General features: G+C 35.6%; 1 protein-coding gene across 2 annotated transcripts in view; it reads right to left on the reverse strand.

The window, feature by feature from the left end:
- The window catches only part of LOC107667167 (potassium voltage-gated channel subfamily C member 1-like), a 60,233-nt gene that overhangs the window by 23,982 nt on the left and 21,046 nt on the right, over positions 1-15,205 (reverse strand). For both annotated transcript variants that reach the window (XM_016458766.1, XM_016458765.1), the window contains exons 2-3: positions 6,981-7,962; positions 5,093-5,281 (exon numbers count right to left, since the gene is read on the reverse strand). In XM_016458766.1, the coding sequence (XP_016314252.1) occupies positions 5,093-5,281; positions 6,981-7,962 (1,171 nt within the window). The remainder of the gene's footprint in view (positions 1-5,092; positions 5,282-6,980; positions 7,963-15,205) is intronic.

Here is a 15,205-nt window from a genome sequence, read left to right on the forward strand (position 1 = left end):
AATAATTTAAAAATTGTCATCATAAATTAATTAAAAAAATGTAAGGATATTTATTTCCTCAATAAGTTACTTTACAATCAGAGAATATTATCGGTTTCGTTTTAATTTCTAATGTCAGGTAAAAATGTGAAACTATGAAACTAATGTATCTGTTTTATATGGTCTATACTACAGTATATGTAGATGTTTGCTCACTAGGTTTTGTAACAGAGCCCGGATGGTAGTTTAGGTAGAGACAGTTAAGAAGATGCTTTAGCCATATAGCAGAACTCACACATACACATATCCTCAACAGACACTGGATGTTTGTTATAATGTTATTTCTGTGTCTATAGGTGCTCTGGATGTTAAAGTGACTGAGAGTGACTGCCTTCCAGGAGACGATGCCTTGCTGAAGCCCAGGATAAATGCCTGGGGGAACGTGGGCTCGGCTTTTACCCCGGTTCGTTCTTACCTTCTCAACGTCAGTCTGTCTTTGAGTCTGTCCAAATATCCCAGTGTCTGTCTGTCAACCAGTCAGTCAGACGTCAGTTACACAGCACACACACACACACACACACACACACACACACAGACCGTCGCACACATGTAGGAGTTTCCGGCTACGCTAGGAAGCAGGTTGAGGTCGTATGAGCAGATTCATAGGACTGTGCCACACATAAACACTCTTTTCTTCATCTGCCTGTGGTTTTTCCCGAGCTCCCTATCGCTTTCTAAAAGCTTCAAAGTGTCGCAACTTGCAGCAAAAAAACACGAAATATTTAGGCCTACATTTAAGGTTTGTGTATTTGAACTGCAATAAAAATTTCCATCCAGTTTCAACAAACAAACTAATAAACTTAATGTGATGCATATTTGTCAGTCATACATTCATGAAACTGGTAGGATTTCTGTAAAAAGTACTAATAAACTGAATATGTTTTAAATATACAATAACCAGGTTTAAATACTTATTATCAATACATTCAAAGTGTTTTAATCTCATACATCTACAGCTAGCCATAACCATGTTAATCTGTTTTAACAGAATAAATTACATTTTTTAACAATGAATTGATGTTAAGTCATTTGAATAAAAGCATTAATGTTTGAATAAAACCAAAACAGTGCTATTTTATTATCATTGATATAGTATTTGTTAATATTTTAAATTAGATTTTATTTGTCTATTTTGTTTTAAATAGTTAAGTAGTTTAAGTAGTTACAGTTTTAGTAATTTTGTTGTGTTTTTATTGTTTAATTAATAATTAAAATAATCTTGTAGTAATTTTTGTTTATTAATTTTAGTATATTTAATTTGAGATATTTTAGTATTTACAGTTAAACTAAAATTATTAAATGCAAATTTACACCCACATACACACAGACTAAACTAAATAAAATGAGCAATGCTGCCTTGACAACTAGCTGAAATATAATAAATTGAATTTTTTATATTTTATTCTATTTCAGTTAAGCTTTATTTCAAGTAGCAACATTTATTTATAGTTTTAATTTCTGTTTTGGTTAACGGTTAATAACCTTGAATCAAACAGGTGCAAAATGTTTTTTGAGTGCAGAAATCTTACGTGTTTCATGCATCACATTAATGTTATTAGATTGTTTACGTTCAAACTGTGTAATCAGACTGGATTTTATGCAATTCAAATACATAAATCTTAAATTTGGGCCTAGGTATTTTTTTGGAGTGAATGCGGTGTTCGCAGCATGGCACAGAACCATGAACTCGTGCTCATTTGAATTCATCTTGACCTCTATCGACCCCTGACATTTAACCCTGGTGTGACTCAACTCGGCACAGCGAACACCTTAACAACCTTTGAGTCTGTTTTCTATGTGTGTGCAGTTTTAAGCGTTGCCTCGGTGCGCGTCCTCCATCGCACCAGGGTTAAAGGTCACTGGTGGAGTGAGGGAAACACATTGAAAACACAATAAGCGACGTCACAACAAACACAATACACGCGCGCACGCACGCACGCACACACAGCGAGGAGGAGGAGGAGGACGGGGGGAGACAGTAGAACAGTGAGAGAATATATGAAGAAGCCAACATACAAACGCGGGATATGACACAACCTGAAGAAAAAGACAATACAGAGCGTGTGAGATCCCACTGAAAACACACACACACACACACTGCAGCAGCTGCAGTTCCAATTGTAATTGCAGTGGATCTCATATGACATTGAAAACAATCTTTGTTACACAAACTCTACAGTGTCCAACTTTGTCCCTCATACATGTAATACTCTATAGAGAGTATTAGGTTAGTGTAACAGACCTGAATACGTCCGAGTAAAGATTGGGTTTCTGCTCTCTTCGTGAGACGGTACGTTTATACAACACTTTAAAGCATCTTTAAACATTCCAGGTTATTTTCAACCTAACAATTTTACAGTCATACAATAACAACAGAAGCCTAGCGGGTAACCTATCATAACTATCATAATTTATTAGTATCAGTCAAAATGGAATATTTAATTAGTGCTCATTTTCTTTATTTTTACATTTAGATGACCTATGCCCTATTTGATTAACTTCAATTAACTAATAAAACGCAATCTTTAAACTTTTAAATAATATCTATTTTTCATATTATACATTATCAGTTGGATGATTGTTCAGTCCAGTGCACATGCAGCTGGTCGGCAGAGGATTCTTCTTGATCTGAATTCCCTCAAAAGGACGATTTAGAAGTTGAAAATAACCTGGAATATTCCAGTAAATACATTTAATCGCTTAGTCATCTGTCCTCTACACAGGGTGTCAGACAAATGCACTTTCAGAGTGAGATTTGTGCCGTCTCACTGTATTTGTGCTGAGTTTTCTTCATGTCTGCTGCTAAACTGGGTGATAAATTCTCCCCAGTGCACAGACATTTTTATCGTTGACTGTCCAGAGCGGGATGGTCAGCAGTTTAAGCGGTGCAAAAACATATGAGAGCAACTGCATCTGTCAGAAACCCAACCTCAAACTCATATTCAGCAGCATTATACAACATTAGATTAATTTCCTTTAACTGATGAAACTAATGACAGTTTATTAGGACAACAACACAACATCAACACGAAACATTACACCCATCAACAACAACACACCCATGCAGGTGTAATTGTGCTTGTGCTTGTGTTTTGTTTCTGTCCTAAATGGTTTGAACAATTGGACTTTATGTGCATGCATGTTTAGTATGTTTCTATTTCTGTGGTTGGTTTTTACCTCTGATTTCATTCATCTGTAAGGGGAGGATGGTCGGCTGATCTCCTGATGCTAACAGTGCCAAATGTAGTTGGGTTGTGTTGAGGAAAGGGCAACCGGGGAAAAGCTGGGTTTGGAGAATTGCGCATGCATGGATTGGACATCGTTTGTGTCATTTGTTGTGTGTTTTTATAGGCAGAGAGGAGATTTTTGGAGGTGACAGTGCAGGGTCACAAAGTTTTGTGGAATGATGTCGTGTGTAACAGAAGGTTTGTCACTGAAACAAAGATGAATAGGATCAAGGAAAATGCAATGGAAAAAAGAAATTGAGAGAATGGAAGAATAGAGGGTAAAAAGAGGATAGTGCATGTCAGGAAAGAAACAGAATTGAGTAAAATAGACATGCAAAGAACCACCAAACATAAATAGAGAAAGGCAGAAAAGATAAAAAGAGAAGAGGAAAAGAAAAAAGTTAAAAGAAAGATTTTTCAGATATCAGTGTGTTTTTAAGGATGCTTTCACACTTGAATCCTAAACTAACCAAATGTAGATTCCTTAAGGTGGACCAAAAAATAAACCAGTTCACTTTGTATTCACATTGTTTCTAGCCTAAAAAGTGGGTTCAGATCTCTTTTTGACCCAATTTAATGCTCATTCACTAGCATTGGCTCAACCAGTGGTCTAAGTTTGGGGCAGGTCCATCTGTTCAATACTTTTGCAATTTAATTTGGTGCCGCTATTGGTTCAGAAATTTAAATCTAATATAAAATATTAATACATTTCTGTAATGATTTTCTCAAATTGATGCACCAGAGTTGGTCAGTTTAAACGCTCCAGCCTTCATTTTTGCATAAAAGTGAAGAAAGACCTTTATGTGTGTAGTTAAAAATGATTTTTTAATAATCTTTATTTTGTTTAGTATTTATTTATTTTCTTATTCTGTATATTTAAATATTATTTATAATTTTTTAATTCATAATTTTTTTAATTAACATCTGAATTAAAAAAACATAAGCTGCTCATGTCCTTTAGTATGGAGCTAAAATTGTCTCAAAATGAATGAGTTTATAGTAAATCATATATGTGTATGTGTGCAAATGTGAAAGCCTCACATTCCTAAAACAAAAAAGCTATATATTTATATAAAAAAGGTTTATATATTTGCAAACAGCAGTTCATAACTTCATTGCAAAAAATTATTTTCTTATTTTGTATTTTAGTCTTGTGTTCAATTATAGATGTCTAAAAATTCCTAAACCAAGAAAATGTTTATTACTCTTCTTGTTTTCTGACAAAAATTAAGTGGGTTTATGCTTAAAACAAGAAAAAATATCTGTCAATCTGTTAAAATCTTGTTTTCCCTTTGAATTTATTCAGATATTTTTCTAGTGTTAAACTCGCTTCATTTTGAAAAATTGTTCATTGTGGCAAAATGTCAAGTATATTATTGTACATTAGGATATTAAGATGTAAATATGTAAGCATTGTGTAAATATAATCATTAACATCATGATTTTCTGTAAATGTGCTTTTGAAACAAAATGTATTGTAAAAAGCGCTATATAAATAAATTTGATTTGACTTGACATTTAAGCCAGACTTCTTGTAAATGCTCTCAGCCTCCTGAAACCAACCAAGTGTGAAAACACCCTGAGATGTTCAGTGGTTATGTAATCTGTATTTTTGGAGAGATGGGCACGAGAGAGATGGCGTGAGATGGGCATGTAAAACTCGTTTTTTGGAAAATTGTTAAAGGACGCTTGTGTGTGCAACTAGATCTGTAAGATCTAGTACGTCTGTCACAGACACTGGGACTGGGCCGAGACTGATGTTCCCTTCACTGCATGACTGTGTGACTGTGTGTGTGTAACCCGCATGCAGAAGCACTAAAACGTACCTTTCCGCACATTCCCATCAGTGGGTCGAAACTCTCGCGTGTTGAGGAGGAAGCAGGCTCTGTCCTGCTGGTGGCGTTCTTGTGTTCGGCCCACCGGGCTGCACTCGTCCGGACTAAGAACCTGATCGATTGTTGGACAGTCCTCGTTTGCTAGAGCGGCGCTGGCTGCGTCACCGTTCTGCTTCGAGTCTGAGGAGAGACACGAATGAACAGAGAGAGAGAGAGAGAGACGTCATGTCGTTCTCAACCTGTATGACTTTTGTTCCTTCCTTGAGTCATTTGAGAACTGAATCATTAAATCATTCACACCAGTTCTGAGAACTGATTCACATGACTCAAAACAATGGCTTGTGCATAAATCAACACTAAAAAAAGTATTTAAAATCTAGCAGTGTAGCAGTGAATAAGGAATTTAATCACTGTTTTAACAGGGTTGTTATTGTGAACTGAAACATAAACACAACATAAAATAAAGCTGAAATAAAATATATAACATAAAAATACATAAAAATTAGAAATGTTTGAGTTGAAAAACTGAAAGTACTAACTGTAAATAAAACAAAAAACATGAATCAATGAATAATAATATGAATCAAAATACTAATAAAAACTATAATATATAATATCTAAATAATACTGTAAACAAATAATAAATGTGCTTGTAAAATGTAAGTTAAAGAACAGTAGCTAGTAGCTGCTCTTCCTAAAAGAGAAACTACCTATCATGTCCTAAACAAAGAAATTACAACGCAGCTCATATATCTGGAAATAATGTAATGGCAACAAGATAAGCTGATGATATAGATAGACTAGTTAAGAAAAATGAAATACAAGGCAAGGTTTATGCATTGCCCTTTTCCTGTTCTGTATCTTTTAGAACGCATGTAGAACTTATAGTGACCCTATAGATCGATTAGAGACTTCCAGATTTAAAAAACAATGAATAATTGATAATAGACATGACATTAGCAGGAAGAGCAGTCCATCTGGAAAAAAAACACTCACACTCACAAATACACATGCTGTTGTACAGTGTAAAGGACAGTATGTTGTATTGTAGCGTTTTAACAACGCACCCAAAAGTGTTTTCCCCACACAGCTCCAAAACATCTTTTGGTTAACTTCAGATGTCTTTAATAGTTGTGGCTAAATTGTATTTTTAACTCAAATATCACTTTAATTGAGTTAAGTTTCATTTTTAAAGTATTAAATTCACAGATTTATCCCAAAAAAGCTATTAATAGCTATTAAAAAGTTATTAAATACATAAATATAAACATCTAATATATAATATCTAGAATGAAATACAATATAAAAATAACATTTTAGATATATGACATAAATTTTATAAATCATTCACTGAATTCTTCAACAACAAAAAAATTTAAATAAAATAATATTTATAATAAATGATTTATATGAAGATTTATACAGTATAAAAAGTAATATAATATAAAATATTACAAAAATAATAATACAAATATAGATATACATAAAATATACATTTTTGTTGAATTCTGTTGTGTTCATATACATAAACACACATACAAGCTTGGAAATCAACAGAAATAATTATTTTTACAGTTGGATTAAAATAACTACACTAAAATAACTATAAATTAAATTAAATTGAAATATAATACAATATAATATAAAAAATTATATTTATAAACCATATTTTTATTTCAAGCTAATGAACTATATTATGATATATTAGTCATATCAACCACTCCAACAAGCTACTGTAAATCAGTACTGTCATTACATTTTTTTGACCATATTGTTATATCCAAAACTTTACAGAATCCACCATGAGTTTAAAACCAGTCAATGAAAGACTTTTTGGTGCATAATATGAAAATCTGTGTGTATCCCTTCAGTCTCTCACCTCTGTTAATCTCTATGATCTCCTCCTGAGCTAGAGGACAGTCCCCCGTCATCCCGCTCGAGCCCAGCACGCCGCCCAGCACGTTACCCAGGATCCTCTGGGGCGAGGCCGTTGCCATGGCGAGGGCATCCGGCTTGCAGTAATTGGGCGAGCCGGGTTGCGGGGCTCGCGGGATGTGTTTGTTCTTCTTTTTGGGCAGCTTCTGCTTGGCCATGGCCAGAGAGTAATACATGCCGAAGTTGTTCACAATGACGGGGACGGGCATGGCAATAGTCAGCACCCCCGCGAGGGCACACAGCGCCCCCACCAGCATGCCCGACCACGTCTCCGGATACATATCTCCATAGCCTAAAGTGGTCATGGTCACCACGGCCCACCAGAAACCAATGGGGATGTTCTTGAAGTTGGTGTGCTTGCTTGCCGTAGGGTCGTCCGGACTGGCTCCTATCCTCTCGGCGTAGTAGATCATGGTGGCGAAGATGAGGACGCCGAGAGCAAGGAAGATGATGAGCAGGAGGAACTCGTTGGTACTTGCGCGAAGCGTGTGCCCGAGAACACGCAAGCCCACGAAGTGGCGCGTAAGCTTGAAGATGCGCAGGATTCGGACGAAGCGCACCACTCGCAGGAAGCCCAGCACGTCTTTTGCCGCTTTGGAAGAGAGTCCGCTCAGACTGACCTCTAGGTAGAAAGGAAGGATGGCCACGAAGTCGATGATGTTCAGCATGCTCTTGAAGAACTCGGCCTTGTCAGGGCAGAAGACGATGCGCGTGAACACCTCGATGGTGAACCAGATCACGCACATTCCCTCCACGTACATCAGCCATCTGTCCGTCACCACCTCGTACACGATCTCCTCTCTCGTCACGTTCCCCTCCGTCACGTTCTCCGTTTTGTTGTAGATGGTGTTGAACGCTTCGTGCGTCTCCATGCAGAAGGTGGAAATGGAGATGAGGATGAACAGAAGGGATCCGCATGCCACATACTGAAAAACGAGAAAGAAAGAAAGCAAGAAAGAGATAGTTCGACAAATGATGGATCAACATACAAAGCTGTTCAATATTACAAGCACAAGTTGTAAGTCAACATTTGTTGAGTCTGCTTAAGGCAAGACACTACAAGTAAAGTACAAGTCTTTTCTTTTTCATGCATTGGTCAGTTTTGAGATTGGCTTTTCATAATGTGTTGTTTTTTTTAGACTAGTAAAGAAAACATAAAATCTTTATTTTATTGCACTGCTATATCTATTTGCATCTGTAGTTTGAAATTACAGTACTCATTTTTAAAGGCTGTTTTCTGTGAATTAGTTTTAAGCAGCACTTACACCAAATTTTACAGTTTCATTCCCATCTATATTCTGAGGGTTTATCATTCACATTTTATAACTAAAAAAATGATTGATAACTTGCTCATTTTAAAAGCTGCTTTGAAACAAATATGTATTATGAAAGTGCTATACAAATAAACTTGAATTAACAATCCTGCATTGTTCCGGTAAGGAGATGCTTTTATCCAAAGGAATTTACGGTACACTTATTACAGACACAATCCCTGCGGAGTAACCTGAAGTTAAGTGCCCTGCTCAAGGACACTTTGCTAATAGCTAATGACCCAAACCAGCATCCGGAAGTTTCCAGCCATAAGCTTTAACCACTGCGCCAAACTGGTGGGACGCAAACCCACAACCTTGCTTCAGTTAGATATCCATTGTGCTGGAACCCACATTATGCATTATATATTATTATATAACATTTAGATTTATGCATTAGCTAGACACCTGAGGTATTTTAGCATTAGTGTTTATTAACATTTTGAATTAGCTTTTATATATATTGTTTTCATTTTAGTTTACGTTTTGGTAATTCTCTTACGTGCTTTTGTCATTTGTAATAGTTTTAGTTGTTTATATTTCTATTTCTATTTATTTTATATTTATTTATTTAGTACCCCATCCTTAAACCTGTTTTATTACTTCAAGGCAACATTTCAAATTTTGTTTAAGTTTTCGTCTTATATCATATATATATATATATTTCAGCTTTATTTCAATAAATGAAAACACAGATACTTGGACTCAAAATGCACAAAAAAGAGCCGCCCCCAAAAAACTTGAGACTTCATCAAAAAATTAGATTCATAAAAAATTGAATTGCAACATCAGAAATAGAAAACATGACATATGCAGTTGTTGGCTTTTTGACAAAGTTAAAAAAACTATATATATTATAAAACATGTAGTGTATTGAAAATTAGACTTGGACTTGCACCAAGAGAATTTAGATTTACAATAAAATACAGATATAATATATAAAATGTAATACCTAAATAATTTTTTTCTGTAGGATTTTTACAAATAAAATGTATTATAATAAAATAACCCTTTTTGTGAAAATGATATAATTAAGAAGTTACAATTAATGCTCAAGTACTGTAAGTGCCTCTGTACTGTACTGTATATTGACTAAAGCATAACTAAGAGTTTGCCGTTCAGTGATGTTTATTAAGGGCCTTGGCATCATTTTATTTCCTCTGGACATTGATCATCATGTATACGAGATTAGTTTTCATAGCCATGGTGACTATACATAGCTTTATATACAGTGGGTACGGAAAGTATTCAGACCCCCTTAAATTTTTCACTCTTTGTTATATTGCAGCCATTTGCTAAAATCATTTAAGTTATTTTTTTTTTCTCATTAATGTACACACAGCACCCCATATTGACAGAAAAACACAGAATTGTTGACATTTTTGCAGATTTATTAAAAAAGAAAAACTGAAATATCACATGGTCCTAAGTATTCAGACCCTTTGCTGTGACACTCATATATTTTAAGGGGGTCTGAATACTTTCCGTACCCACTGTATCTGTGAAATCACATGCACACAAAAGACCTATTTGTCCAACACTAAGCTCAGGTAAAACAATATGTGTCTGTTAACAGATACATACAATATCATAGCTTTACATACAGATCTGTGCTAATGTAAGGAAATGAACGGCAGATTCTGTGATCAATGCAGTTCAATTAAAAATTATCCAAAAGGTAACTTTACAAAGAGGCTTAGATACTGAGTAAAACATTAAACTCCAATTTTAAAGATAAAATATTAGTCTTGTTTTATCACGATATCACACTTTTTCCAATAATTCTGAACATGATAATATTGAAATTTTAAAAGATGGTTAAAAAATGTATTTAAAATGCAAATATGTTGAAATACTAAAATTGCTAAAACTAAAGCTGAAATAAAAAATCTCAAAAGACAGTTATGTACAAACATGCATAACAAAAAATCTAAATGAAAACTGAAAATATAAAATCTAATTAAAAATACTAATATGTTATAATAATAATGCTATAACAGTATATAAATAATACTAAAATAACACTGACTACAGCTCTGAAAAATGTATATATTTAATTTTAACTATTTAAAATCTATTTAAAAACTAATAAAAAGACAAAAGCACATACAATTACTAATACTAAAAAGGAAATGGAAAATATATAAATTAAAATAAAAGCTAATTCAAATTATTACTGAATACTATAACAGTACAGAAATAATACTAAAATAACTCTTACCAAACGTTTGTAAAACGTATGTATTTTAGATTAGTATTTTAATGTTAACTATTTTCTAAAACATTAATATTAATATTTATAGTAATAAAATATTATTTACAATAATATAATATAATATATAATAATATAATATAATTATAAATTTAATAGAAAATATAGGTATTATTTATAATTCACATTCATATTTATGTAAAACGAGTGCTTGCTTTCTATAAACAGTTGGACAAATGAACATAACAATGACGATAATAATAATAATAATAATAATAATAATAATAATCAATTTCCTCATTCCAGCATGAGAAACCCTCTTCTTCTCACACAGAAAACTCTGATCTACATTAGTCTCATCTCACCTGAATTCTCTTTACACACTAATTTACATCCGACTGTAACCCACAGAATAAAAGGCCACTGAAAGCTCAGAGGTCCATGACTGGTGTGTGACCGACACCTGTTAGGAAATCACCGTTGTGATTAGCTTTAGTCGAAAACTGCCAAAAATGTTATATTCATGCAACCATCTGATTGTGCGAGCAATTTCTCTCTCAAATTCACAAGCCTTTGCTTGCTGAGTATAATAGAGAAAGATCAAACATGTATTTATATAGAGATCTCACACACACACTCAGAGCCACTCATGTGCATGAACTGTTCCAGGCAGTGAGGACATAGGGTTGAAAGCTTCTCCTCCACTCCACCCCTCTATCTGCTCGCTCCATTTATCCCTCCATCCAAGACTGCTTTGTTTCACAGGCTGCCCAGGATTTGTACCGAACCTTCTCCCTCCCTCTCTAACACACGCACATTTGTTTCTCTATCATGACTGAGACTTTCCGTTGTGCTGAACATATTTTTCTATTTCTATAATGACATTTGTAAACGTTTGCATTTTAAATTTTCATTAAAGGAACACTCCACTATTTTTGAAAATAGGCTCATTTTCCAACTCCCCTAGAGTTAAACAGTTGAGTTTTACCGTTTTCGAATCCATTCAGCCGATCGCCAGGTCTGGCGGTAGCACTTTTAGCTGTAGCTTAGCATAGATCATTGAATCTGATTAGACCGTTAGCATCTCGCTCAAAAATGACCAAAGAGTTTCTATATTTTTTCTATTTAAAACTCTTCTGTAGTTACATCGTGTACTAAGGCAATGATATTACGCAGCACCTGAAAATAGTCCCCAGCACGCTCCCTGTGCAAGCAAGTGGTCACTGTCAGACTCTGTTCCATGTTTTGTGTGTGTCCTGCTCCCCATGTGCCTTCCCATGCCCTTATTTGGTTAGTTTCCTGTTCCTGTCCTGATTAGTTTATTTCATTTGTCCCAGGTGTTTCCCTTGGTCTTATTGCTCCCAGGTGTGTCTCGTCATCCCCTCCTCCTGTGTGTGTGTATAAAATGTGTTCCCAGTCCCAAGTTCTCTGTCCGCTGTTGTACGTCTTCCTGTAAACGTCTTCCTGAGTTCGTCTCCCTTGGTTCCTGTAAATAAAGTCTTGTCAACATATTCTCCAGCGTCTCCTCGTCCCTCGTGTGTGTGTGCAACCATGACAGAACAGCGGACCGATCTGTAAGCGGCATCCCTTCCCCGTATTTAATTTCCGTGTTTTTGAAAGTTTTTTGCTTTGGTGTTTTCCCGTGCGTTCCTCCACGTCCCCAAATGGAGGAACGTTTAATGTTCATCTCAGTGGCTCAAGCGAGCCCAGACCCCGTCGTCTTCGCGAGGGCGTTTGTGCCGCTCGCCCTCGCCAGCTCCTTCGAGGGGGAAACCCTCGCGACGCTGTTCCGGATCGGGATGACGTTCCACCATCCCACGGAGCTCCCAGACACCACCAACCTCGGCTGGAAGGATACAGTCATCCGGTGTCTGGAGAGTCTCCGATCCCGATCCGGAACCCCTCCGCCGGCCGTTCCCAGGTCGAGTCAGCCGGCAGTCAGTGTGGCAAGCCCCGAGGACGTTAGTGTGGCAAGCCCGGAGGACGTTAGTGTGGCAAGCCCGGAGGACGTTAATGTGGCAAGCCCAAAGGACGTTAATGTGGCAAGCCCAGAGCTCCAGCCAGTGTCGGCTCCAGCCCCAGAGCTCGCTCCAGTGTCGGCTCCAGCCCCAGAGCTCGCTCCAGTGTCGGCTCCAGCCCCAGAGCTCGCTCCAGCCCCAGAGCTCGCGACATGCTGCTTCAACACTAACTGCGGTTACTGAAACCACGCCTTCTTTCTTTGCATGAACATTTGGGCGGCATTATGCTAGTATTTCCACATAGTGAGGTAGATATGTGGGGGCGTGTTAGAACGAGCCGTTTTAGGGGGGCGTGGCAGAGTCTTAACTTTGATAAAGAATATCTCTTTGGTTTTGAGACTTTAGTCTTTGCAACTTCAGGGATCTTATCTATGCACAATCAGCTTGTAACACTCCAAAGAGAAAGGAAAACTTGAAATCGCATCATATGACCCCTTTAAAACAGCCTTTAAAAGTATCCTTTAAGATACTATTCGATACACTGTACAAAAATGTTTAAGTTGTAAATAGCAGTTTCTCAATGAAAAGTCTGAGTGAAATAATTTGTAGCTCAAATCACCCTGAAACATCTTAAGAAAGGGAAATATTTGGAATCATGCAATCAGAAATAGGATTACAAGAAAATATTATTTCAGTATTTACTTCGAAATTTCACATTTATTTCATACAGAGCTAATAGCAGTTTCTTTGTAATTTTTTAAAAGCTAAAAAAGCTTCTTTTTTTTTCACATTTGCAGCATATATAATCACTCTAAACCATCTTAAAATAAGAAATATTTGGAATTATGCTACCAGGAATATGATTACAAGAAAACACTATTTTTCAATATTTTTACTTCTAAAAATTCACATTTAATTAATTCAAATTATAATTTTTTTTTATTATTTGTGATATTTACTAGCAATCAGAGTGGAAATTGTTTTGAAGTAAATCCAACGCCATTTTTTACAGTGTATTAAAGCGATTTTCAATATGTATAGCTGAGCAGACATTTCGTTCTTTTTCACATTTCCAGCACATGAAATCATCTTACCAAATCAAATGCAATCAGAAATATGGAAAACAAAGAAAAAAAGGGGGAATAAGAGCACAGTGAACGACAGCTCTGAAGAGGACAGGTGCTGATCTCAGGTGAACATGAACGCACAACTCTTTTTTTAAATGTAAAGTATACCTGCTTCATCCCATAAGCCTCCCTCCTCTCTCTCTCGCTGTTTGTCTTCAGTCTCAACCTGACCTAGTTACAGACTGCTGCAGTAACCAGCTTCCTCTGCCCAGGACCCCCTCTCTCCTCATGCATGTCTTTCTCTCTCCATCTCTCACAGCAGTGCTCTCTTACGCTCCATATTGGCTGTTTAAATGAGGGAACTAGTCGACAAACCAGTTGCATGTTTAAGTCACAGTCTCTAGTTCTTTACAACCTTTTGAAATGCATGGAATACCTGCATACTGTAAACTGCCTACTATTTTATATAAAAAGCCTAATTTATTATACACAAGCTGTGCAAATTCATGAATCCATTCGTGAACTGTTTTACTGAACTGATTGCAACAGTTAATGCAATACGTATCGTATGTTTCATGAATGAGTCTCAGTATATGTAACAATACGCGGTATGTGAAGATAAATGTAAGCATGCTACAATATTATCATATAAACTTACAACCTGGTCATGATTACAGAATTAAATGTTTACTCTGCATTTTTTACAGAATTTTCTGTAATGAACAAAACATAGTATTACCATGGTATCATATTCAAAAAAACACGGTACTGCCATACCTGAATGTCCAAAAACATAGTATTACCATAGTCCAAAAATGTGGTTATACCATAGTAATGTACTGAAAAAAAACCATAGTATTACCATGCTATGATGTCCTCAAACATAGTAATTACCATACTACAATGTCAGAAAACATGGTACTAGTACATTAGCCTACCCAAAAATATGGTACTACAATGGCACCATAGTGAAAAAGCATAGTATTACCATATTTTGACATCTTAAAACATAGTATTACCATACTACAATGCCAGAAAACGTAGGATTACCATAGTACAAAGTCTGAAAATATGGTATTACGATAGCACCATATTAAAAAAGCATAGTATTACCATAGTACAGTGTCCAAAAATGTGGTTATACCATAGTAATGTACTGAAAAAAAACCATAGTATTACCATGCTATGATGTCCTCAAACATAGTAATTACCATACTACAATGTCAGAAAACATGGTACTAGTACATTAGCCTACCCAAAAATATGGTACTACAATGGCACCATAGTGAAAAAGCATAGTATTACCATATTTTGACATCTTAAAACATAGTATTACCATACTACAATGCCAGAAAACGTAGGATTACCATAGTACAAAGTCCGAAAATATGGTATTACGATAGCACCATATTAAAAAAGCATAGTATTACCATATTTTGGCATCCTAAAACATTGTATTACCATAGAACGATGTCTAAAAATATGGCATTACCATGGCACCATATTAAAAAACACACAGTACTGACATACTACAATGTCTAAAAACTATAGTACAGTGTCCACAAAATGTGCTTTTGTCATGGCATCATATAAAAAAAAAATAATAATAATATTAACATACT

Source organism: Sinocyclocheilus anshuiensis, unplaced genomic scaffold, assembly GCF_001515605.1.
Source record: "Sinocyclocheilus anshuiensis isolate Anshui unplaced genomic scaffold, SAMN03320099.WGS_v1.1 scaffold415, whole genome shotgun sequence".
Classification (NCBI taxonomy): domain Eukaryota; kingdom Metazoa; phylum Chordata; class Actinopteri; order Cypriniformes; family Cyprinidae; genus Sinocyclocheilus; species Sinocyclocheilus anshuiensis.